General features: G+C 41.7%; 1 protein-coding gene across 1 annotated transcript in view; it reads right to left on the reverse strand.

Annotated features, from left to right (window-relative positions):
• Positions 1–26887, reverse strand: part of cntnap2a (contactin associated protein 2a) — a 326430-nt gene that overhangs the window by 44486 nt on the left and 255057 nt on the right. Inside the window, exons 16-17 of the mRNA XM_061094189.1 lie at positions 8335–8491; positions 6128–6255 (exon numbers count right to left, since the gene is read on the reverse strand). Of these exons, the coding sequence (XP_060950172.1) occupies positions 6128–6255; positions 8335–8491 (285 nt within the window). The remainder of the gene's footprint in view (positions 1–6127; positions 6256–8334; positions 8492–26887) is intronic.

Consider the following 26887-nt stretch of genomic DNA (forward strand, 5'->3'; position numbering starts at 1 on the left):
CTGCAGCCAGTCGCCCGTCAAAGATCCACATATCATACACGTGAAAATTGCATTGAATTACAAGATGAGTACAAACAGTTAAAATGATATCCTTTATATTCTGAGATGTCAGGAGAGATATAGTTTCCACTACAGTATCGTACTAACTGATGTAAAATAAGAGCTTTTACCGGTCAGGCACCGCTTGTCTTGCTCGACTTGACGGCACGCCACCGGACTATAAAAATATACATCGAAAACAGCTCTTATTAATTATCGCAATCCGTGTATATACTGCATGTAGACACGATGTGACGTCTAATATATCATATCAGATCTCTGAACTCAGGCCTGCCAGATCACGTATTAATACGTTTTCCGCAACAGACATTCTGTGCTATCTAATTTAAGTTTTGCTCTTGCTACTTATTCCACGAGGTACTTCAGGTGCTAAGTTATCAGGAGGATTTTTCATCAAAAGACTGAACAGCAGTACTTATTTTGGAAGGCGACACCTCTGCCTGTGAGAGTGCCCCCAAGGGTATGGCTCCGATTTCACTGTTCAAAACACTTGAACCTCCATATACAGTATGGTGTTAAACTGTGGCACATCACAGTTATATTTCTTTTCAGCTCATTTTCAAGCTACAGTATGTTCACAGTAAATGTAGCATTTGAATCTTCAGGTAATTAGTCTGAGTCTGTCAACTGAGACCTGCGAAGCCTTTCAATCTCGCCCTGTAATTGCTCTGCTTGTCATCCGTTTTTAGCACGAAATCTTTAGCGCTCAGAGGTACCCTCACACCGTTCTCAGTTTATTAGGAACCCCTGACTGAAACTGATGCAGCGTAATATAACATTTAACCAATACTTGTTACATGTATTTATTATTTTAATTTAACCGTATAAGATCATATTGGAGGCTGTGTTGCATTATACAAAGAAGTATTTCACCTTCCCTCATTGATTTGAAAAGGGACAAACCAAACTTAAATCCCTGTCAGCATCATGCGATGAAGTTCAACTCCAACACAAATTGCAGCCTCCAACATGACCAGTAAAACTGTAACATCAAATATATTTAGTCATAGTTGTGCTAAATATAATTAAGTTAAAATTAAAATAAAGGAAATGTTAAAGGCAGCACCTTTAATGTTAAAATGACTTCAATTAGAAAGACCTGACAAATGGGCATATAAGTGAAAAATCGGTACAAACCAATTCATTAGTTTTAAACCATCATAGGTGACCGATCTGCACACATCATTTGTGGTCACTCATCAGAACAAGCATGTCTCATAGCAGGTGCATTACATTATAATAATAGTATATATGCTGCTTTGCTTCATTTGCCGTCATTTATTTTCATTCTGTTCTATTAAAATGTCCAAAGCCTTTTAACATCAATAAATGAGCCTAATTTGTCTCTGTCTGCCCGTGACTGTATTGGCTGCCATTAAACTAGCCATGGAAATGGGCTTCATTAATGCTGGCGCACGCACACTCATGCTCACACAGAAAGTTGTCCTCCCTCTTGTACCCACCACATAGAGACAGAAGTACACGTACAGAAGCTTGCACATCCGCATACACACATAAGTACCTCCTCACAAAAACTTTCCCTGACTGACTAAGACATTAGTCATTTGCCTATGAAAACCCATTATATGGCCGCCAATCATCATTGCTCGCACTGAGACAGAGCTCCATGCAAAGTATGAGAAGCATCAATCATGTACGGAGCACCTATCCACGTGTGAAATTTTTTAATATACGTTTAGTATGCCTTAATGGGCAAATTTATAATGTATGGTCCCATGTTCCGCTGTCTTGGCCAGCACTATGGCAAACATACCTCAAAGTCATTTTTATTTTAAAGTTACTTTTTAAAGTTTATCCGGCCACTCAATATAACAGAGGATAAGTCTCTCTCGTTCTACACACACACACTTACACACACACTCAATCAGATGTGATGTCGTGGGTCATTAAGTTGTGGTACGTTTGTGTTTTGGCAGCTCAACGATGAGGGGATATTAGTGAGAGCGGCACCAGAGTGTCGATGAGGGGACTGTAATGAGTGAGACATCACTCTTTTGCAGTTTTATCTCCAGCCCTGTGTCTCTGTAAAACATGTATGCACAACACAGTCCACTGAGATTTGCATTGCTCCACTCTATTATCCCCTTTAGTGTGAAAAATGGGCAGTAAATAGATTATATATGACGCCTTATCATCGTTATTATCATGCCGCCTTGCACTTGAGATTACATCCATGTTTGCTTTTCCTCTCCACAGGATATTACTTTCCAGATACTGACTTTACTCCTCCTCTGTGCTGCGTTCATACGTGTTTGTCTTGGGAGACAGAGCAGATAAAAAGAGAGGACGGTCCTACATGTGGGGAGTCAGAGTCAGATTGAGGAGGAACCTTGCTTCCACAGCTCCATCCCCGACCGCTCCTGCACAGACTTTGGCTCCAAATGTGCAAGATGGCTCAGATCGTATTAGGGATATTTTGGCTTCATTGCTGGAGAGCGGGAGGAAGTGGAGAGGCATAATACATCTTTATATATAGTCAGTGGAAAAGAGTCATAGCTGACCTGAGGCTAAATAGTAAACAAAGAAGCTTCTAGGCTCCTGGCGGCCTAAACAGATTTGACTTTGGCTCGCAGAAAGCCTTAAAAACATCACATGCCAGCCATGGAGTATTGACGTGCGGTGTGAAGTAGGATGGCGGTAGATCCTGACAGGTCAGCGTTGGGTATTTTGATGTGAATCGTATGCTACCCTTTAATCCAGCCCTGCAGCTATCGGCCCCTTGTAAGAGGAGCTGTGCCACAGTGTTGTGGCGTGTTCTACATCCTTAAGATAAAGTTTCCATTGTCAATTTGACTTTTAATAGTGTGTGGAATCATGCTCTGATCCAGAAAAAGAACTGTTTCATTGAGCCAAGTGTAACAGATGCCTTAGAAGCGTGATGAAGTCAATCCATGCCGACCTGAACACACTGCAGGCCTGACCTGCTGCAGGTAGACTCAAGACAAACTGAGCACACCCAGCTCAGGAGTTGTGGGGAAAGAGAAGGAGGTCAATATGACGGAGCTGCAGAATCCGTGAGTGTCTTCCAGTTGACCCGATGTCCCACAGAGAGCAGTGTGCCAACAATGATTAGAAGAATAGACGGCAAGAGAAGCAGCAAGGATTAAACTGCCTCTCGCTGTGTGTGTGTGTGTGTGTGTTTCTGCAGCATCTGATATCTGTTGTTTGCAACCAAAAAGAATCAAAACTACAGGGACTAGATGGAACAGAATAAATGGCGGGAGGATGAGTGTTCAGATGGAAAGTGTCTGAATAGAGTTCAGATACAATTTTATTTGGCCATATGGATGCAAGTTTTGCCGCGAACACACACAAACGCACACACACGACCAGCTACTGATGCTTTCGATGTGAAGTCACTCAGAGGTACAATAACTGACTGATTACAAAGAAGTTGTTTTCATGATTGCAGCATACGCAGGACCGTAGGCGCTGCGATTTTGTAAGACATGACCAATAACAATACTTTTGTAAAAACACAAACTACAAATAAGTAATATGGTAAATAGACTGTATTTATTGTGTGTAGTACTTTTGCAGTCACAAAGATATCTGTCCACACCTACACACTCACACACGTGTATTTGTGCACAGAAAGTTACGCATGTAGTTATTTTCCACAGCAGATCAACAGTCAAGAGTTTTTCTGAGTGATTGGCACAATCAAGTACCAATCCTGAAATAACAATGTGCACGATTGTACTCTTAGCATGAATTGTTTTCCCTTGTTCTCCCTCGAGATAGACTTTAATCAAGGCCACATCCAAACCTTCGACAGCAAAGTCAAGAGTTTATTTTTATTATGTCCTAAAAACTGTAGCTTACAATGCCACACAAGGACAGAGACGATAATTACGACTTTCTTTCTTTCTATATTATAAAATAAAGAAGCGTAAATACTGGGAAAACACTGGAGTGGCACTTTTTGTTTGCTCCCTAATTTATCAATCTCTAAGATTTCTTACCACCTCGTCGATGGATAGACATATTTTTGTCCAGTTCCATCCATCTATTGACTATATTTCTCCAAGGCTACATCCATAATACAACAGCTCCATTTGAAATGTAATTAAAAAAGAACAATGCTCCCCTTCCACACGACCATTTCGGCTCTGCATCAGTTTTAAGCCCTGTCCTAACAAACCTGAAAAACTCAAGAATATTGTTGCTCTGAGGCAACAATGCAAACCAAAGTTAGTTTCAATCAACGGGGGAATATGATACTGATGCTCACATGTGTTTAAGCTGACGACACCGATTGATAAATACTATTGCTGCACTGCAACCACGGCAAAGATGGGGCGCTTCTGCAGCAGAGTGGAACGTCTTCTGTGCTTTCACTGAAATCGGTGCCAAAAAACAACTCGATCTCCATGACTGACTGACTCACCTAAACAAAGAGAGCGATAATCACCATATCGTTCATCATTTTGTGTATATTCTTGCCTGGAGTGAAAGTTTTTGAAATGTGTTTCTATCTAAGTTTTTCTACCGTGCGATTTGCTCTCTCTGCAGCTGCAGTGAATTGCCTACCATGCCGCTGTGGCTGGAAAGGGCCAGTTCAGGTAGTAATTCAAGTGTGAGTGTATAAATGTATCCAGCTATCATTGTAAGATGCCTGGCACTTTGCTCGCTGGCATTACACATCTTTTCAGTCTCCCTCTATTACATCCCTGAATACATCAATAGTAATGGGGACAGCTGACATTTACTTGGTTTTTATGAGTAATTTTCACTCCATACAGAGAATGCATTAAGAAAGGCTGAGTCAAGCAGAGTGGAGGGAGATCAAGGAGAGGAAGAGGCTACAGAACTTTTTGTTGGGTGCAGGGTTTTATCTCTTTTGGATCCCAGTATCTGGTGATAATTTATTCAGTTTTAATTACATTTTAGAGACAGTCCGTTTTGACGCTGCTCCCCTGCATAGGAGTCGATCCTCCTTAAGGCCAGAAATGACCTTGGGAGAAAAGATGAAGGATTAATATGATCTTTGTGTTCCATTGTCCATGTAATACCAGCTGTTTTAGCAGTGTGGTGGCATTTCAGAAATAACACCACCATGCTTGAAATGGCATCATAAACCAACTTTTAGTTTTTATTGGTAAATCAACCTTAATCTGTGAATACACTGTCAAGTCAAGTGACCTTAGTTTTGAGAACAATCTGATTCTCCCTATAAATTCCCCTTTAAAGTAAAACTATTCAGTCGTGTATTCTTTTCAACAGTATTTCAAAAGCACATATAACCTGTATTTCCTACAAGTTCACATCATACTTAAAAAAAAGTCTTCTTTTGCTCCCACTGACTGTTCTAACACTAGACACAGTGTCAACAGGGGCCTTTTAATAAGTCCTATATTAAAGAGACTGGAGGTGTTCTCTTGATTCAACCTCTAATGAGCCCTTCACAAAAGGTTATGCAGCCACGCCTCTGCAACAAGCTGAGAGTTACTTTGAAAAGGAAACCAATTCTTTCAGGGGGATGACTCAGACAAGATCATTAATGCACACAATTCCAATTAGGGCCATTGTGACCTGCAGTCCTCCTGCGTCACTCAAAGGTCCTTTTTTTTCACACCGGCAGCTAATCCACAACGCTCATACCGGTTTTCATCTTCCTGCGCAGACCCCCTGTAAGGTGTGAAGTTATTTTTAATATCTTAGTGGTTGCTCTAAAGCACAGCCAGATTCAGCCCCCGGCTGCATTACCGACCTTTTTACTTTCTTTGAATCAAAGCACGGTGCAGATTGAGTGGAGAGGGAGGGGCTGTCGGGTGTCAGGGGGTCATGAGAGATACAGTAGATGGCGGTAATGTACCTTGACATTGGTTGCCAACCGCCAATAAACCAAAAACAAAGAAGAAGAAGAGAAAGAAGAAACACTCTGGCCTCAAAGTTGAAGACGAAGAAGACACAGAAGATGCAGGTGGTGAGGTTGCCTTCCATTTACCTATCTTCCCATCAATCAAAATTCTAAAGCTGCTAAAATGTGCAGCCACAACTCCATTGTACTGTACATACTGTGTGTATCAATGACATCACTTACTGTCTCCCTGGCAACGTAGCGGTCCAACACTCAGCTTGGCTGAAGATCCTGGTCGGTTGGTGTCACCCACGGCAACCTGGCTGACTGGCAGGTGTTCCTTATAAACCAGGAGACCGGAATCTTCTCTCCTGCGAGACGAATGACATGATATCAAAACAATAATACGCTCTTGTTATTAACAAGTCCACAGATGATATAATACGATGTCAAAAATATAACATTTATTTCAAATTAATTCAATGAACTTAGTGGACATGTGTATTTTATGTGTCTGAGTAAGTGTAAGTGTCTGTGCTGCCAAAATTATGGGTAGTGAGTGGAAATAGAGCTATATGGGAATTATTTCAAAAACCAGCTCAGCCAAAGAATTAGACATTAATGCACACATTAATAATAGAGACGGAGAACGACTTATTCATAATATCATACATTTTGGAGAAGAGCAGAGAGAAACATGAAATCAAGTGAAATCTCTCCTTCTTGCGAACACGCTGTAATTACTCACATCTACTATTTATTCACACGCGCACACCCACTAGACAACAATGCGTTTGGTTTAATGAGAATATCCATCAGCGGGCTAAGAGAGCTGAAAAACACAAACTTGGTTCTGGAGGCAAACCTCGCTCTTAAGTGAACGGCATCGTTGTCGGTGCCGTTCATCATCTAACCACTTCAGCAACTTGAAGTGAGACATCTCATCAGACCGTGCGGCCAAGACGGATTTCTGACTATGCAGATTAAGGCTAACATATGCAATTAGCAGCGGTGGCAATTTGAGGTTCAGTTGATGTAACAATACAATCATTCTGCAGTTCTTCAGTCAAGATGTCTTATTTTACAGATTGTCAAACTACTTGAGGCGAAGTTGCGATTTGTGTTATCAGGCCACATAAATACAACTTGACTTCACTACTTTGCTGGATTTATTCAGGGATTCAGCGTTTTTTCTTAAATGTACAAATGTAAAATCAAATCAAAATCTTTGTGACAAAACAAGTCCTTTAAAATAAAAAGGCCTTTATTAAGCACACTTAATAGCACACTGACCTTAGTTATTGAAGATAAGGCAACGGTTAAAATATGAAATAATGGGAGAGTAAAATAGAAGTTCCCTTGAAAAGCTCAGATATGGGTCCAGTTCACGATGAGAACATTTGAGATGAAAGATTTAACACTCAGACATTCAAGTATATTTGTATGTAGGTTATAGCAGCTTCTCATTTCTAGTATAATTTTTGCTAAAACTTTTGTTGGAAAAAGTTACATGGGTTGACACTTTAACTTTGCTGGAGTGTTAAAAACTCAAACTCCTACTGACAACTTCAGTATGCTCTTTATGGCCACATGCAGTCGCAAGGTCAAGGCTGAGGCTACATGTTTCAGGCAAAACAGTCTGCTTGCCCACCCGATGATCCATGAAGAAGACATTAAAATAAACTAGTGGTATCGCTGCAGGGTAGAACCAACCATGTATTGCATTAGGGAAAAGCAACAATCGTATTTCATTCTCATGAGCACACAGCTTTCTATAAATAAACAGTAGTAAAATTGGTCCAGAGCTTCTAACATTAATCTAAACTGATATTTATATTTGGGTTGTAAATGCTACACAGTGGATGTATCAGTCTTGAACAGGGTTTTTTAATGTAGTCCAACAGAATAATGCTTTAACTCTTGACCTTGGATGCAACTTGGGCTGCCAACCATCCTGTAAAATCATGTATCATCCAGAAATTGGAGACCCCAAAATACATAGTATTATATATATTGTTTTATGTTTTCTAAACAGAGAAAATAATATTTCTATGGATCAAAAGTACAAAACATATCAAATTCAGGTTTGTGTGTTTGCTTTTGTTAGGGATGTGTACACGTCTGGTACATAAGCATGTCCCTTGAGATAAGTATATATAGTATATGGTAAGAACAGATCTTATAACAACTTAGTATGCAGGCATTTTTAACGTGGTATATTAAGATAAGTCTATTAAGTGTAATACAGATGTAAGACATGAGAAATATGCAATGATAAAACATTTGTAATTGGTCCCCAGTTAGAGTCAGAGCCCTGTCCAACCCTTTACTGGCAGCTCTGTCTGCAGACTTTAATCACAATCAATGTAAAACTAAAACTGTGAGGACATTAATCAATACTAGTCCTTGTTTGTGCTCCCGCTGGATGTTTACATGACAAACCGACTTACCATTGTGCGAGGTCGGCGTCGCAGTTGCAGTCGTACTTGAGGTCGGTGCAGTTTCTGTCGATGCCACAGGCACATTTCTGGATGCCGGGTCCCGAGCCTCCCCAGTAGAAGTGCTTCTCACTGCCCCGGCCCACCCACCACGTGTAGGGGGTCCCGTCTGGGGAGCAAACACAGACACACACACAAAGAAAAAAAATGTAAGTTGCTCTCAGGAAACCATGTCATTCGTGTCTTTTGGCTGAAAAATGTATCGCTCACAAAACCCCAACAAACTTCTGTGTAGGCTCTGAAGTTATGATTAACAATCCAAACTCCTTCCCATTACAAGTGATTAATTGTAAAATCATTAACTGTTTGAGGCTTTTGTCACAATAATGTGATTAACATTGACAACTAGCAGCTGAGTGGAATTCATATGTTCAACTTGTTGCACACAGCTGAGTGGTAAATACCTTTGAGAGTTGAAGGCACACTTAGTCACAGATCAGGCCTGTGATTTCAGAGCTCCATCAAAAACAGCTTAGACTCTGTGTTTACATTCATCTTTGGAATTCAAATGTCATATCTCTGAGCACACATATCGACACACAGACACCTCTTTGTGTGCACGTGTGTGTGTGTGTGTCGGTGTGTGTTTCAAGGGACTGATCTTCAATAAGAAAGGTAATATTGTTTTTTTCCCTTTGCCTTGGATGAAGTATTCTGGCATGAGACAGTAACTAGGTTGAGGGACGGGTGTAAATATTTTGGTGGTTGGCAATATATCACAATAACTGGACGAGAGCGGGAGACAATATTACATTTCCCTCTTTATTCTGGGAGAATAAGCTGCATTGTCAATATCACTTTGTCAAATTCCATCATAGACAATGAAATCTCCAGAGCCCCATATTTCGACAGGAGGGGATTGAAGTAGACTTTGGATGCGGCACAATTGCTTTGAGGGGAGTTTATTACTATACTTTAGATTTTCGCCGAACTGGGGCTTAAGTCCAGGAGGAAGCTACAGATGTGTCTTTGTGCGACAATGTGTGCTTTTGTGTGTGTGTGTGTTTTGACTCAGTGTCCTGTGGGTTTATTGTGTTCATAAAGAGAATTAGCCTCATCTCTCTTCAGGCCACTGTTCAGACAAGCTACTGCCAATAGGATTAACATTGTCTCCTTAAGAGACTTTTCAATCCTCTCCCTTTGTGTGTCCATGTGTGTGTATTTGTGTTGTTGCAATTCTATACAAGTAAGAACCAAACTTCAGTCTAAGACCTTCATAGTTAGGTCAGTGGGGTCCCCGAACACAGCCCCATTGCAGCTAAGCCCCCAGTCAAGCAAAACGGCATCCATTTCTACCCCCAACCCAATTAGTGAGAGTCATGTCATCGTCCTTGAAGCTGATCTGCGGCCACTTTGAAGTCACTTGCCATTCACTGGGCATTTATTCACAAGGGTTAGTTATGCCCCCACTCGCTCTAGCAAGACTCCATAATCAGTGAAAGTATTACTGCACCACACATCTCCAAACAGACAATCCTAGAAAGCAATGAAAAGAAGCAATAGAAAAAATGTCTATAGATGAAAAACACACCACAACACATGCAAACATAAATAACAGTCCGCCGTCTATAAAGAATAAACATTTTAATTCGGCACTTCAGTCAGTCGGACGGGATGTGGTGCAGCCGCTCACGACAGTCATATTGGAAAGACAAGAGTCACCTTGTATTGAGTCGGAGCCAAAGGGGCACACAACCAAATAAACAAAAACATGCAGTGTGCGACAGTGAGCGAATGCCCCAGCAGCTCTCATTTTATTCACTCATTTTCTGCTTGGCCTCTCACTAACCCTGCCATGTAATAACACAGCCGGTTCCTGCTGTCACTCTATTAAGTTTTTCCAAGACAGGTAGGGAGCAGGTAGAGTAAAACTATTTCGATATACAAGTAAAAAAGTCCAACTTTATCCTTCCCATAATCTGCTTGACAGGATGAGTAATCAAATGAGACAGAGAGAGAAGCGAGGAGAAATGGGGAAAGGAGAATTGGTGTAGGAGTATAGAACTGGAATGGGAGCTACGTATTAGGCCAGTATAAGTCTCCCGTGCACTTCAGTTAAAGCTTTGCAAAAACAAACTGAGAAGTGGAGAAGCTGAGGAAAATGGTGAGCAAACGGCAGAACAAATGGATGGAGAAGTAGATGAAACAAGGAGAGATAGAATCATGTTGGCCGAGAGTTCAAATGGGGAGGGCACTGCCAAGATGAGCGTGTGTGAGCAAGTGCAACTTTGTGTGTCTGAGAAGGACAGTGTGTGAGAGATTATGTGTCTTTGATGGGGCAGAATACTGTAACAGGGAGGATTAACTTAAAACAAGACTTGTTCAATGAAATCAGAAAGAGTGTATGTCTTGTCCTTGGATCTGCACTGCGGAACAGACGTGTTCCTGCAACTACATGTCTGTCTGGACATTTTAGAGCCCCCAGGTGAGATGTCTGCTGGTGCCATTGAGGGTCTGATGTCTTTATTAGAATACATTATGAGAAATATACTACATTTACAATACTTTATTTTTTCTATGTAACCTGATTATTCATATCGCTGTGTGATTTTAAGGTTATCCTGTAACTGCTCTGAGAAGAGTATTTCAAATCCCAGTGATGTGGTTCTATTGGCTTCATCAGACCATGACCATGACCACCCTCCAGGATTTGACGGGGTCTCAGGCCCAAGTGCAGGGATATAGGTATCTCAAAGGCATTGGTTAGAGGTCAGGGTAGGATGGAGCATCAGATGACAGGAATGGTGCTGCATTTGCAAAGTAAAGGGGGCATTTTACTGGACTGTTGTGGTTAAGAGGAAGCTAAGCTGGAGGACAAGTCCTTGGATTTATAAGTTGATTTATTTTCCGATCCTCACCTATGATCATGAGCTTAAGATAGTAACCTAAAGAATAAGGTTGTGGATACCAGAGGCTGAAATAAATTTCCCTGGCAGGGTGTCTGGGCAGAGTCTAATGATAGGGTAAGGAGCTCCGACATCCACTGGGAGCTTGAAATAGAGCTGCAGCTCTTCTGCGTTCAAAGGAACCAGTAGTTGGGATTTGGGCATCATTAGGATGCCTCCTGGGTGCCTTCCATTGGAGGGCCCCTGGGTCTTCTGGTAAGAGGTAGACCCAGAACACAAATCATGTAGCTCGTCTGACCTAGGAATGGATTGCATCCTCCAGGAGGAGAGGGGAAACATTACTTGGGAAAGAAAGCTATTTGCTGCCTTTTTTAACTTGCTCCCACCGACTATGAATAACTGTACTTGTATCTTTATAATCATACTCTTTACAGTACCTCCATCCTTACTGCAGCCTTTCCCTGTCAGCCAAATTCCCCAACAAATATGCAAAATGTTCACAGGAGAGGAGCGAACAGGCATGACAGATTGATAAGGTCTTGGTTTGTGTTCCTCTTCTGTCCCCAGGGACAGCCACACAACACCACGTATTGTAATGACTTTATCTATTTGTTATGTTAGCAACACACACAAACACAAACCTATTTATCTCCCTTCTTAGCCAGGGAGGTTAATGTCTTCATCTTCATCATGTCTGCTGCATTTCGTACAGAGACTACAGAGACCCCAAGCACAGACAGATAGGTAGTGGAGGGAAAAAAAAACAAAGAGAAGAGGAGAGACAGTAAAAGGGGGCTGGGAGATAAAAAAGAGTTGACAGCAAATATAAAGGACAGCAATGAAAAAAGAAAGAGTGTGAGAGATAGAGTGTGATCGCTGTCTTCAAAGTGATATGAAACCTGATAGTTTCATCCTTCTGTCAAAAACCATTAACACCAGCCAGGTTATTAGAACCAAAATGGCACCTCTCAGAGTAATGTTGTAGAGATCAGAGCCTTTCACTCACTGGTGGGCCAATGAGCTAACTGCCATCCATATTGTTTAAATTACCCTAAAGCTGAGAAGAGTATCTGTGCCTGGAGGCCACACCTTGATACCAAAGACCTTCATGTCCCACATCCACATGCACCATGAGGTATTGAGACCTGTTGACTGCGTTTCAGAGGTTGGTTAATGGAAAATCCATCCACGCATCAATTATCTGTACCGCTACTTCTTTAAAGCTTGTGGATCGGCAGGAGAAAAAAGATTGATGAGTCCCCATTTCCTCCCATTATCCAGAAATGGAGCCAAAATATCCCAGAAATGAGCCGAGCCATCTTGCAAATTCTGCGATCAATGGATGAAGCTATGCGAATGAGGCCAGGGTGCTCACTCAAATATTTGAATCTTCTAAGATAGATGAGCACTTGAATATACATCAGTATGATAAGATCTACCTAAATTGACAAAAAACGTCTTTGATTATAATTTATTTGGATGTGTACTTTAACTTTTCTGTTTGGTCAATGTCCCATCCATTAACACGGAGGACAGGGTTTATGACCTATAAAGTTCAAGTGGAGATCTTTTAACTGTACCCAGTTTGTCCTTGTCTTGCTGGTGACACTGGTGAAGATTTGGGGAACATCTATAAATAAGGTTTTTATGAATGTTTTTTAATCACTAATGATTAATTAAGATGGATGGCTGATTCAGCAGGAGATTAGACCATGACTTCATTGCCGCATTTAATACGTTTTCGCCAGAGGGAAAATAACTTTCTTGGCTGATCCAAATTTATTGAAGATTTTCCAATCATAGATGTGTTTGTAACTGCGTAAATAAAATCCATATAATTGGTTACCAGTACTCACACCCAACACAACACACCAGAGGTACATAGGGCACATTTAGTTTGTATCAAGGGATCAGACCCCTGCCGGTTTGAGCTTGAACTAAAAGGTCAATGGATCCAAAATGGCACTCGACATGCTCAGTCGCTCTTATCCCTTGTCTGGGAGATGATGGCTTTTAAGAAAGGCAGTCAGGTGGGGCTGAAATGCCAGAATGGCATTCATAACCCTTAGATGTGGCTTTTTCATGAACCTGTCTAAGGCATCACCTTATAGTTTGCAAATTTTCCAGAGTTTCTACACCAAAAATCCAGGGTGCACAATTGGTGTAAACACAAGCATGTGCAAATAACACTGATCTCGAAGTGTGAGCGTGAAAGTGAATCTCTCTCCTCTAACAACATTAGGAACCATATTTCAAAAAGCAACAACAAACCCCTTGTGTCTGCTGAAAAACATTGCACCCATCAGGAAACAATATAATCGCAGGCACCATTCATTTACACTTAAACCCCTGCTCTCACTCTTCTTCACTCTGAAGGGAGAGAAGACAAAAGTATCTCCGAGTGCACTCAGGCTAAAATATGTTTTCAGTCTGGGAGAGTTTTTAAACAAAGTCGTGGATCAATTTGTCTGTGTCAGTTTGCCGTTGGCTTTGGCTCTCTGTTGTCGTTTGTTTGCATTTCTGTTGGTGGTGCGGAGAGCCTGGTGCGTCCTCTCTGCACCCGCTTGGTCTTTGTTAGCCTCCTATCCTCTTAACATCTCGGTTTTTGTGTGGAGACTGTGGAGAGGCATATTAGCCATGCCCCGGGATCTGTCTCGAGGGCTGCGGATAATGCTGTGTGTGTCTGTGTGTGGTTATAAGAAAAAGAGAAAGACAGTATTTGTGTGCGTCTTTCTTTGTCTCAGCCCTTTTGTTTATCTCTACGAGTGCATGTGGGTCTGTGTCTTCTCCTCTCTGCTCCTTTTAATCTGTCTCCGAGACTTCTGTCTGGCTCCCCTGTCTCTTCCTATTGTCTTGATCTTTCTCTCCTCCCCGACCACCTATCCATCAATTTGCTTTGAGAACCCCTCTTACCTCCAGGCTTTAACACCATTTGCCCTGTCTCTGTGGTCCTCAAATATTTAGGCCTCTCTTTTTGCCTCCCACCTTTCCTTGCTCTTTCATATCGCCTGGTCTCAGAGGCCTCTTTCGCTCTATCTCTTTACTTTCTCTTTATGCTCCTGCATCTCCTGCTGCGCCCCCCCCCCCTCTCGTATCATCCTTGCACACCTTTTCCTTGCATGCTCTTATCAGAAGGTCTCGGTGGCCTTTCCCTCTCGCTTCATGCCTCATATCTGTTCTTGATCGCATTTCTCTACGACTCTTTCCTGGCATCTAATCTCTTTATGTTCCCATTAGTCCCTCTATGATCTGCCCTTTAATCCATGCTAATTGCATCCTCCCCTTGCTCTGATCCTGATCTGAAGTTGTAAGTGAAACACATCCCACCCCTCCCTGTCTATCATTAATGGTTTGATCTGTGAAGGGGCTATGATGAATTTGATCCTTGTACATTTTTACCCATGTTTGAGTTAATTTGGATTGTTTGGGGATATTCACTTTGCACTACAGGATCATGGGGGCTAAATGAATTCACGATTTAAACATACATGCGATATGGTTTGGTTATAATTGGCGATTATACCTTTTTTCCACAAAACTCCACAGAGCATCTATAAAGATATAATTTATGGCAATTAAAATGTCTGAAAACGACTTGACCTATATAACATATTTTTTTGTACTGACATTATCCAAAATGTTGGAGCGAGTTGCTATCTGTACCATTAAAAGTCTTATTCTATCCAAAATCCAGCGAAACAAAAATAAACAGGTAAACCAAATTCCTTCTTTTTGTTGTGTCCTCTGTGGTAAAAAATGAGAAACATGATCTATAAACCCTGCATTTTAATGATGGAGGAGGGGGGCGGCTAAAGAGGAACGGTCCAGAAATGAGTTTACTGCTGCCTGCAGTGCAAGCAGCGTCAGACGAGACATCTCCGCCGTCTATATCAGAACCCGCCGCGCCGGGGCCGGGGGAAGGATAATGAGTTATTTCAACAGTTTCTACCTGAGAGCGTCCGTAACGGGATCCACCTCCGTGGGCTAACTTCTGAGGAAGGAGCCCTCTTCCCCCGCCCCGCTCCTCATCACACTGTTACGCTCTAGTAAATTCACTTTGCATACCTCTGCAGTCATCTACAACTCTTTACAGGTCATCAGCGAGTGTATCCGGCCATTAAATGAAAAACACCTCGGCAAGGGGAGAGAGAGGGGGAGGATGGGAAAATTGATATCAATGGTTGTGTCCCTAATTGGCATGTCTGCTTGATAAAGGACACAGTAACCGGACTCTACAGTAATAACTCCTCCTTTCCTGAGTCTAAAGCAAGCGTGTACGCACACACAAACCCAAACTAAGTAGAATGAGTGCACGTGGAAAAAACACAACACATCTGGCAGCCGTTGCAACTGACAAAACAGTAGTCTGAAGCCCATAAACAACCATAATCATCATTACCGCGGGGCAATCTCAATCAGTGTGTGTGTTTCTGTCTATAAGTCAGATTTAGAGTCGTGTCGCCTCAGGTCAAGGCCGATGGACAGCTGTGTCATGAGGAAAATGACTTCTGCCGAAAACACATTTCGTTTCCCTCTGCTCGGTTTTACTCGCACCATCCATCTCCCTGCATATCCGTCAGGCTCATCATATGGATGGGGATACAGTGAACAACACTCATAATGACAGAGGGGGATGAAGGGGGACATAAACAACTCCACCGAGGCGAGGGCAAAGAGGGAGAGGCGGATGGAACGGAGAAAAGAGTTGAGAAAACCGACAGTTGGAGACGCGGAAAACTTACAACGAAGCAAACAGAAAGAGAGGGGACAAAAAAGGGTGGACACAAAAGACTAGAACATATCAAACGGGAAAGGAGAGACAGAGCCTCGGTGGGAGTGCAACTTCTTAACAGTCCCATACTGACATATTGTTATATTTAACTATGACAAGAGAAATGTAGGAGTCATGAGAAAATTCACAGCTAATGTGTGAAGATTCATGCTGTACTGAAATGTCACCAACCATCTTTGACTTCAGGCCATTAATTAGAAACTGTTTAAACTGAAAAAACGTTCATGTAGGGGGGAAATGTACAGAGTGTGACTTATAATTATTAAACTTCAGCAAAGAAGTCATGATTTTTCTACTCATCCGCTGCCTTAAACTATAAACCATTCCATTTTATTTAAAGGATATGCACAGATGACCCTGGTTTCTATACAGCTAATGCAACCCCAAATATGTTTTTTAGGAAAATGAATTGTTGAGCAGATTATCTTTTCTCAAAGTATCTGATCTTGTAGTACAACTTCCATTTATAGTGACTATACAGCATTATTAAATACATTTAGGGACACACAGACCTATACTGCAGCGATTGAAACACTTTGTCTTCACGTCGTCCATCTTTATATACGCTCTATGGGTGTAAAGCTCCAGGAATCACTCAGTGACTCAGATATCGTTAATAAATGTAGCCCTTCGTTCTTTCAAAAAATGTCTCTGAACAGACTTTCATCTGAACGTTTCCGACAAAACAAACAAAAAAATAAATCCAAACAAATGGGGTGAAGAAAAGCAGGGTTTAGGCTCAGAGCTTGAGTTTATCAACCCTTTACCAAAGAGAACATGGTACATACACACACACACACACACACACACACACACACACACACACACACACACACACACACACACACACACACACACACACACACACACACACACACACACACACACACACACACACACACACACACACACAGACACCACTTTGAGCTTTAATATTCTGTGAGAGGAATAATAACAATTTCTGTAAATGGTCGTCAAGGGACACAACAAGATGTTCGACACTCAGCTGTGGTGTTAGCGGCTCGGAGAAACCAAACTCTGGAGGATTAGGATTACGAGAGGCACAAAGATGAAATGGCATTTTATAGCGCTGTCATGCTCGTAAATCCTGGAAGCCACATTGCGTTTTTCAGATACAATGTTGACGAGTTTGCATTTGGTGCGAATACTCTGCGGATATGGTTTGTGTCATTACATGAATTCATAATAAACTAATCCTCAGTTACAAAGAGCTAATTACACATATTCCAGACGTCCTGCGGAGCACTGAGGTGTGTGCGAGCTGTAAACTGAGTGCACCTGCGAGTGTGCGCCCGCCCACTCAAAGTGGTACGAGCTGGCACCCACACACCCGTGACAAAAGTCTGAATCCCTTTCATGTTGCTGTGACACCGAACAACAGAAACAAGTCTCTCTAGTGTCTGTCAATTGTCAAAGAAGCTCTTGCTGGATTTTGGGGCTTTGTACGACTCATGAAGGGAATGTGCATCCTGCTGACAACTTGGTGCTATGTTCATCATTGCACCACTTTGTTGTCAGAAACATGATGGATTTCAGGCTTTTATCTTAAAAGACGTTTTTCTTTTTTATTCAATTCTGACTCCTTCTCTCTTTTATGGTCCAGCTGTGCTGCTACCCACACGACTGCAACTCCATTTATTCACGACTCAAGTCAGTTCCCGGGTAAAATGTAATAAAGCGATTGGAAGACGACTGTGAAAGAAAGATGTTTTTTTGTCAACAGTCATCAAGGTCGAGTGTGATTGTGTCGCTCTCTGTTTCGCTTTGCTCCTCGGTCAATACTGATTTAAACACTTGGCGGAGTGAAGATTCAGCCTTGGTGATGTGTGACCAAGAGGAGAATCACCGAGACTAAAATATCAAAATGAATGGGTACTTGAAAGCCTCAAGTTCAGTGTAGCTCAGTTGGTTGCATTATTTTCAGGTCGGATTCATAGTTGCGTCGGCCTTGGGAACTTCTTGCGAGCATTTATTACGGTCTAAGATGCTGAGAGCTTTGTGGGAGAAAAAAAAAGGTTGGGAGGCTTTCGACAGCGCCAGCATTTCTGAGGTACACGGTGTCTTTCAAAGGAGAACAAAGAATAACCTCTGACACTCCTCTCTCATCCAGTCTGCTACATTCGTCTCCTCCGCTTCGCTCCTACCCTGCTCTTTGTTTGCAGTCGATCCGCAGGTGAAGCGGTTGACCTCAAAGGGCCAGACACTAAACCACCGGGCTTCTCCACCAGCACATAAAGACCCGGCAACCTTCTCTATCTTCTTCTACCTTTTCTTACACACTCAATCTCTGTTTTCAGCTTTGTGCGCTCTTCTCTAGCTGCTTTCTCTAGCTGCTTTCTCTCACCCCCCTTTGGTCTCCCCCCGTCTCACCATCGCTCTGTTCCCTCTTCCCTCCTTTCCCTTGCTGCCCCGCTGTCTCCATCTTAGCTTGAGTTATTGATTTCTGTAAGGGTTGAGCGCTGCGGCTGCCTTCTCTCTATCTTTTTTTTCACTCTCCATCTCCCTTCTCTTTCTTTTCCTGCTTTTTTTCTTTTTCAAATTCACTTTCTGTTTCTTTCTGTCACTTTATTTTTCCCCCTCACTCCTTATTGTCTTTCTCTGGGAGGGACAACAAAAGGCAGACACTTCTACACTCTGTCAGTCTACATTTGTATGTCTGGTTCGTCTCCCACTCCTATTCTACCCTGACATGGCCTGACATGGAGTGTGCTCATGTCAGATATGCAACACTGGTCAGAACATGGTTGTATTTTTTTTCCCAGAAATCTCCTATAGCACAAACACAAATCAAAAAACACTCAGAATCTCACAGAAGAAAACGTTTCATTCTTTTCAATCATTGTTTTTGCCTTAAGATATAACATTAAATATTTTTTCAAATGTTATTCAGAGCAGCAAAGAAAGAAAATACAATGTAGTGTGCAGTGTATACAGATGTTGTTTTAATGTCATGACTGGATCAGAGTTTTACCTTTTTCGATACTTAAAACTGCGATCCAGTGGTATCGTATGAAAAGAACAGCAATTGGGCGAGTGAGCAGAAACCGGCAATAGCCAAAGAGAGCGAGGTGACCAGAAATCTTTACTACATCATGGCTGCCAGTTCATCATAATTAAAATATGTTTGTTTCTCGTACCAGGCTGTACAGATTCTTTACTGGCAACTGATTTTTATTTTTTATTTGATTTATTATTACTTATTTTCAAAATAATATATGTATAAAAAGACCGATGTCAGTGAATGACATAGACCTGGTTATAAAAATATGATGATATCTTCATGTAGGGGTAGCTAAACAAGCAGGGATTTGCAATACTTTGCAATACCTCCTCAGCATAAACATTCATATTCACAGATAAACCTCAGACTTGTAGTTTTTTGCTTTTCTTACCATACCTCTTGTTAGGAGAAAAGCCTGATGCGGGTGATGAGTTGTTTTTATAAAATCACAAAGCAACATCCTCTCATGTCCCTGCATGTGTTGTCGCCCCGTTATCTCAGTGATAATGTGATTTAGAGCCCTGTTGCATAAATTTGAAATGAGCGACGAAGAACCGACACCACTGCTGCAACAGTTGATGCCTGAAGACACAGGGTTCATATTAATACCAGACATGTGCAAACAGGTATAAATATTTATTAGTGCATTAGCGGGCAAAGTGAATGGAAGGAGTGAGATTTAATGCAGCATGATGATCATGTTTAATACGGCGTGATGATTAGGTCCAGACATTCACAGCCTCCCGCTTTAAAGATATTCCCTTCGTATTTTAATGCCACATTTAACCCTTACACACACTTCAGATGTGTAAAATGTCCTGTCGGCTATGCACACAGGAGACGCAGCACAACATTGCTCTGCATGTTTAATGTGTTATAAAGTTGCAGATGTTTGGATCAGTAAGTGTCATCGCCCCCCACTAATTCCAGAGAGAAAATGTATCACATTTAGCGAGAAACCAACCAAACGAGACCCTTTCAGCCATCTGCCACTGTTTACGTTGAATCAACTGCTACACTGGTATTATCGTGGGGGTGGAATGCGATGAATCTCTTTCCCAATAACGTAATAATTGCACCGTGTACATGAAATAAACAAAAACTAAAAATGCTACAGAGAAAAGGCTGAAGCTCTAAAATCAATTATAGTGTATAAAGCATTATACTTTCTGTGGCTTTTTTTATCATAGTTCATGTTGAAGTGAGATGAAAAAAGCCAGTGGCGTTTTGCAACAAATTGCCAATGTTCAGAAGTGCAGCGGTATATTCTTAAGCGAAAAACTCAGTGTTGCTCACCTGCCCATCATTCCCTAATAGCCTGTCCGAGATGTCCAGGGGAACATGATGACCATATTAGTAATGAGGACGTGGCTGACAGGTGAGGCTGCACCTGGCTGGCGGAAGCTCATTATGGCGTCTTAATGATGCGGCGTGTTCCATAATTAGAAAACTTTTCCGCTCTCTGTCCAATCTCCTCTGTGTGGTTGCTGTGTTGGCGGAGGCCGGCGCGAGTGCTTTGGTTTGGTTGACAGCCGGTGATGCCCAGTGTGTGTGGGTGTGTGTATTTGTGTGTGTGTCGGTGTGTGTTTGTGTGTTTGTGTTTGAGAGATGTGTGGGGTGCTCGTCGGGATGTGCCAGTTAAAATGTCTATTGGAGTTTGGACGACGACACACAGAATGGTAATGGGATATGATGAGGAGTGAGTTACGGGCCGGAATAAGGACGGTTACATGACTTAATGGTGTGGGAATATGTGGAATGAAAAGATATATTTTTATTTATTTATAGTCTTAACTACCTAGTATGTCATGCTGTATTTTCTTAAGGGTTGGATACGGAAATCCGGTGCCAATCGGGTACAGTACCAGACAGAATCACAACAGAGATTCTGTCCCTGAGATTTGTATTGAACCCAACCGTAATTCTCATAAATTCTGTGTCATGCTGCCTGCAGATATCACCCATTCATGAATGTTTTAATATTTAGCTTTAGTTGAAACAGTTTTAAAGACGTGCTGATTCAACTGTATGATCCTGTTGAAGGCCATGATTTGTGGTGCTGTTGAACTGTGTTGCGTTATCCTGAGTGATCCCATCACTCTGTGGACAGCCTGAAGTCCAGATCTCAACCCCCCAAGATGGCTGCTGAGATCTGATCACTCAGACCACATTTGGAGATGTGGCGTCGGACTCGGACTTTCCTCTATGAATACAGATTCGTCCTGAACCACATATTAACAACCACCCACTCAGCTGACATCCTCTGACCCGCTACAGTTTCACAATGAATCAAACCCATTGTCACACCTCTCAGTGTCCATGCATTGATTTGTTTGTCGCCACAATATCAACATTAATCACCACAAAGTGATTCGAACATAATTATTTTTGCAAATGGGTCAAATCATTCCTTATGCAGCTCATTGATTATCTCGGCACCTCCTGACTCGTCTTGTCTTCTTTCTCTCACTTGCATCGACACAAATACCAATATCAAACACATCTGTAAACTCAGACTTGAAACCACATAATTTGTTTTTCCCTAATACAAATGAGGTCCACGTTTATTTGCAAAAAGAGCAGCAAAATGAAATCCGGCCACAAGTGTTTGGCAGAGACAAATTTAGGTCAGATTTTTATGCCAGGTCTGAACAGACAGAAATAATGGAGCCATTTATGATTCGATATCTCGGGATGGATGTTAACACCAGAGAGATGCACCTCGTGTTGAGCCTACCCTCATAGATTTATATGTGGTGGACACAATAGTAGGGACATCAATAAAACCCTCCAAATGGATCATACAGTTGAATCAACACCTCTTTCATACAGTTTTAATAAGGAAATACACATTTAAACCCTCCCTGAGCCTATTGTATTATATTGCATATTAGATATTACAGTGCCTACTCTGATCAAGTTATGCTTGTACCTGTTAGTGAGGTTTTTGTGATTCTAAATCGAGTCTTCTAATGAGGGTTGGAAACTTTTCAAGGTGTGTGATGAGAAATGAGAAAAACTAATCTACATTTGAGCTTTGAAGGTTATCAACACCTTTGCAGAGCAATTAGTGCCAGAGGCAGTCGGTTTCATTTGTTCAGGAAATTATTCCCTTTCTTTTGAGGAGTGATCATAAATAAAAAGAGCCCTCGAAACAAAATAACACATTAATTACGTCTATTGAGTCTGTTTTTGAATTGTTTGCGTGAAAATCTCTGTAGTTCTAAAACGGGGGAGCTGCTCGTTACGGTTATTTTTGTATATGAGGGAAGTTGTAATGCACAGTATTAATGTTCTCCATGGTGATGGGTAGTGAAAGTATAAATATAGCCTACTTTTACTCCAAGATATGAGCCTCATTAGCGTCTAAAAGCATTTTTGTACCCGTTATGAGGTTGAATCAATTTTTAAATAATCAGAAAGTAGCAGGTACGTGGTGCATTAAGTGCTTTGAGTATGAGGTGTGTGGCTGTGTGTGTGTGTATGAGATATGTTGTGCCAGTTAATGAGGACAGAAATGATTGAGTTGAGGTGCGCAGGGCCTGTCTTGCAGCAAAGGAGAGCAAATGATGAATACGCTTCAATCATTTCAGGACAGGCCTTCATCATTTGTTGGAGCTGTCAGACAGTTATCAGCGCTCACTGTAGGCAGCTGGAAGGGGGTCGTCCATAATTGAAAATTGAGTTTGGAAATGTCACATGTATCCCGTCCATCGCAATTTCAAGCCGGGGAAATCCCCATTGGCACACAGCATGTAGCGGCCTGACAGGACCTATCAATCCAAAGTTTAACATTTTAGTCAATAGAAACATTTGCCTGTTGGGGATATGTTAGTTTTTAACAAAAGGCATGTAGGGCAGATTCTGGATGAGAATGAGCTGCAGGCATACCTCATTACGTCAATATATCATTCTTGGAAAGAAAATCATATTTGCTTTTCCGTCGTTACCTACTGTGTAACCAATGTAAAACCTAATGGCACTCAGTAGAGTGCATTCCTCAACGAAGGCTCGTTAGTCGCCTTAAATTCAATCAACCTGCACCAAATTACACACACTTATAGAGAGATATCCTGTGCCTTTTTTCCCCTCTTCTTCTTAAAGATCCGTGAAGCATTCCCTAGCAAAACTGTGAAAATATTGTAGAACTCGCTCGCTATGTTAAAGAAGATCCTGGATCTGGACCAGAATTTATGGGTTTTTCCCTGACCCATACCGCATCTGTTTGGTTGATTGAGGGTAATCCTGCTTACAAACCAAACCAGCAAACAAACAGTGGGGAGAACATAACCTCTTTTGTAACCATAAAATGGATCCCTTGACCAGCTGAGTAACCTTTATAGTCTTTCCTGCAGGAACGTTGCTAATTTCACAGTAGGGAACGAGGGATGTGGCTAATCCTTTGACTCCCATGTGCTTCCTGTTTCAAAATCCACAATGAAGTTACGTTGTGTCGTATTTACATCCAAGGTTTAACTCGTCCGCGGTGGTTTCTAAGTGAGGAAAATGGAGCGCTAATCTATTCTGGTGCAATCGTGCTTTGACCTGGCTAATGGAGGCAGCGTACCCCAGGGCGAGATGTAATCAGGAAGACAGTTAATAAAATGAACAAGACTGCCTAACTGATCTTACTAATGTCCCTGACCTTCCCCGAGGGACGACGCTCACACACATGCCAGCTCCCACACGTGCACACACTACATGCAAAAGGCATGAACGCATCACCTTAACATGTACCTCACATGTGGTCCTGGGCATGACCACACAAGTGCACTGCTTAATGTAAACACACGTAACAAGGAAGCAGTGTGTTGCAACATCAGTTCTACATCATCATGATTATTATCCTCCCATTATCGCTGCAGTAAATCGCCTCTTTAAGAATGGACGGCTAAAAAGGACGGATGAATCATTTGCCCACTTCTGACTCAAACTTCCACACAAGTTCATGCTCAGAATGTCAAGGTAAAACTATTTCTGTGTGTGTGTGTGTGTGTGTTAACGGCTGGAGGGGGGGATCGTCTCTAGTCACTGGCATCAACTCCGGGGAGCAGAGTCCATAACCAGCTGTCAATCAAACATTGTAACATCTGACAGTGCAAACATTCAAGTCCCTTAGTATCAGTCTACATTTAGATAAATGACACGTGTAAGCATGGAAGCCCTGACACAGATATAAGTAGAGGTGGGTGTGAAAGAGCACATGTTACTGTAAAGACGCAGAAATATAAACAATCCTCCACAATTAAAGTCAGGAGGGAAAAAACAAGAATGAAAAAAAAAAAAAAGTCAGTTTTACCGTCCCTCATGGAAGTTAGACCGCAGTAGGCACCTATTAGTGTCTGACAGCTCAGCCAGAAACGTGCACCCCATGTAAGTTTCCAATTAACTTCCTTGACTTGCTGTTTCAAATTTCTTTCGTCTCTCTTCCTCTCACTTCATCTTCAGTGGTTCTTTATGTAACTGTAACACACTACCTTACGCACAAAGTTTTATCAAGCGTGTGCCCCACTCCTGAATTTGTCTCTTTGTGTTCTTATTTTGGTTTTTAAGTGATGTTTTGCTACTTTGCACCTTTTCGTTGCTACTGTCACAGATTTTCTTGTGCCCCTTGAGATACAGGTTCATTGTGAAATTTCACTCCTAATCCTAAACTAGAATGGCTCTCAGTAGAGCGCATAGCTCCAACAGGCCCAACTCTCCCTTCAAACACAACCGAGCCGCACCAAATGGGACAAATTCATCGATTTCAGTCCCCTAAATGTGCCTGATTATTCCACCCATTATTTTCTGGAATATTGCTGAAAAAAACAAAAACAAACAAAAAGCCAAAAGCCAAAATAATCTCATAATGATAAAGAAAGTGATAAACCATTCCTGGATCTGCCCTTTTTTTCCAGATCCATGCTTTTTTATTTTTGGTGTAATCTAACCAACAACCCAGCCTGCAAGCAAGCTAACCAACCAACCAGTCAGTTAAGCAATCAATCAACCAACCAACAAACAAACCAGTCAGCCAGCCAACTAACCAATCAACTAACCAACCAACCAACCAGTTAGCTAGCCAACTAACCAATCAACACGGGCTAAAACATGACCTTCCTGGCAGAGGCAATGACACATTAATCCAAACCTGGTTGAAACATATAGCTTAAAGGTCAATCTCTTGCTTCTATTTGAGTGAAACTTAATCTTCCCTTTCAAGTTTAATTACAAGCCTTGTAGGTCTAAATGATGAAGCCCTGTATGATATTCTGTTAATCAAAATGATGCGATATAGTCTCCTGCCTGCTTCAGCACCAAACGTGTTTAGCAGTTGGCACTAAGACATTTAATCGATACCGTAATACCACCATAATGGCACAGTCCATAGCTGGCAAGTACTTTGGAAAGACAAGCTTGACATATTGAACTGTCCCTGTGTCCATATGCTGTACCTCAGTGTAATGATAGACCTCAGTCACTCTCCAATCCCCGTTTTTAAGATGTTAGCAGTTTAGATAGAGCCTCGGCTCTACCCTCGTTGGATGCACTTCCGCCTCTTGGTGGATTACAACAATGCATCAAGGTGCTTAGAGCAAAAATGAAAATGTCATTCCCGGAGTGCTTGAGGGAAATACGAGGGAAAGGGTCAGCAAAGACTGCGTATTGGAACATGGCCGCTGTCTGCTGAAGTAAAAAGTTTTCCTGCAGGTTGCTGTCATAATTACTGGGCGTGGGGGGGGGGTTTCAGTCCCAGTAAGATTTAAGACTGATGAGCGATGGGCTGTGTTCAGAGGAGAAGAGGTTTCCCTGGAGGATGGACACAACCTTGTCAGTGTGTTATCCTCGTGTGACGTCTGTTAATCAAGGCACATGCATGAACGCATCCAAATTAACACAGTCATGAGATGGACACCAGGGTATATGACTGACAGCTTTGGTAGTGGTTACTGACACAGTCTGGAAAAGTTGCTGGTAATACTAATAATTAGGGCCCGAGCACCGAAAGGTGAGAGGCCCTATTGAAACTGTAAGGATTATTCTGAGCGTAGTGAAAGGGCTTTTTGAGGGCTTTCCCATGCTCAAAAATGGATACATATGCTAGAGTAAACAGGAAGCCCGCCATTTTGGATTTAGTGGCCATTTTGGCCATATTCCGCATATTTACTTTGATTAATCGTCGTAGGGCTTTGCCGCAGTGCAAAAAAACACATGCAACGCGGAGACGAGCGCTTGGTCATTGAACGCTCTCTCTTTCCCGACCGCAACAGACTTGGAACCGCGCGTGTGCTCGGGACCGTTAGTGCTACAACGTAGCCCTGGTTTATGAAATGTGTTTGGGATATATGTGAAGCCATGGTCTACAGACATTTGACAAACAAGGAAAAATGTCGCATTCAAACTCACACATTTATATATGTGTGTAATCATTTTCCATTTAACATATCTCTCAAGATAAAATAATAATTAAGTGAGAATGGTATTACATGTTAGATATTAGACTTCATATCTAGTAACTTTATTTTTATCTTTAGTAACTTTTCAAATATTTCAGTTAAATATTTTGTGTTGTGTTGTAGATTGGTGTAGATTCTCTTCAAACCTCAAGTCTAACTTTACCAGTTTTCACTTAGACTCAAAGATAAACGTGTTATATTTCAGTGGTCAAAGGTCCTGGTGACCTCCAATGAGACTGGGTTAAAAAAATTGATGTAGATTGAAACTGCACCTGGTCGGTGGAGACATACAATTGCTGGGCGGTAATTCTAGTTTCCGTTGATTCATATAGCAACATGTCCTCTCCTTTAATGCCAGTATTTGTTATTGCCAAATCAATGCTCTCTGGAGATTTTCTAAATATGG

This window comes from Limanda limanda, chromosome 20 (assembly GCF_963576545.1).
Source record: "Limanda limanda chromosome 20, fLimLim1.1, whole genome shotgun sequence".
Lineage (NCBI taxonomy): Eukaryota > Metazoa > Chordata > Actinopteri > Pleuronectiformes > Pleuronectidae > Limanda > Limanda limanda.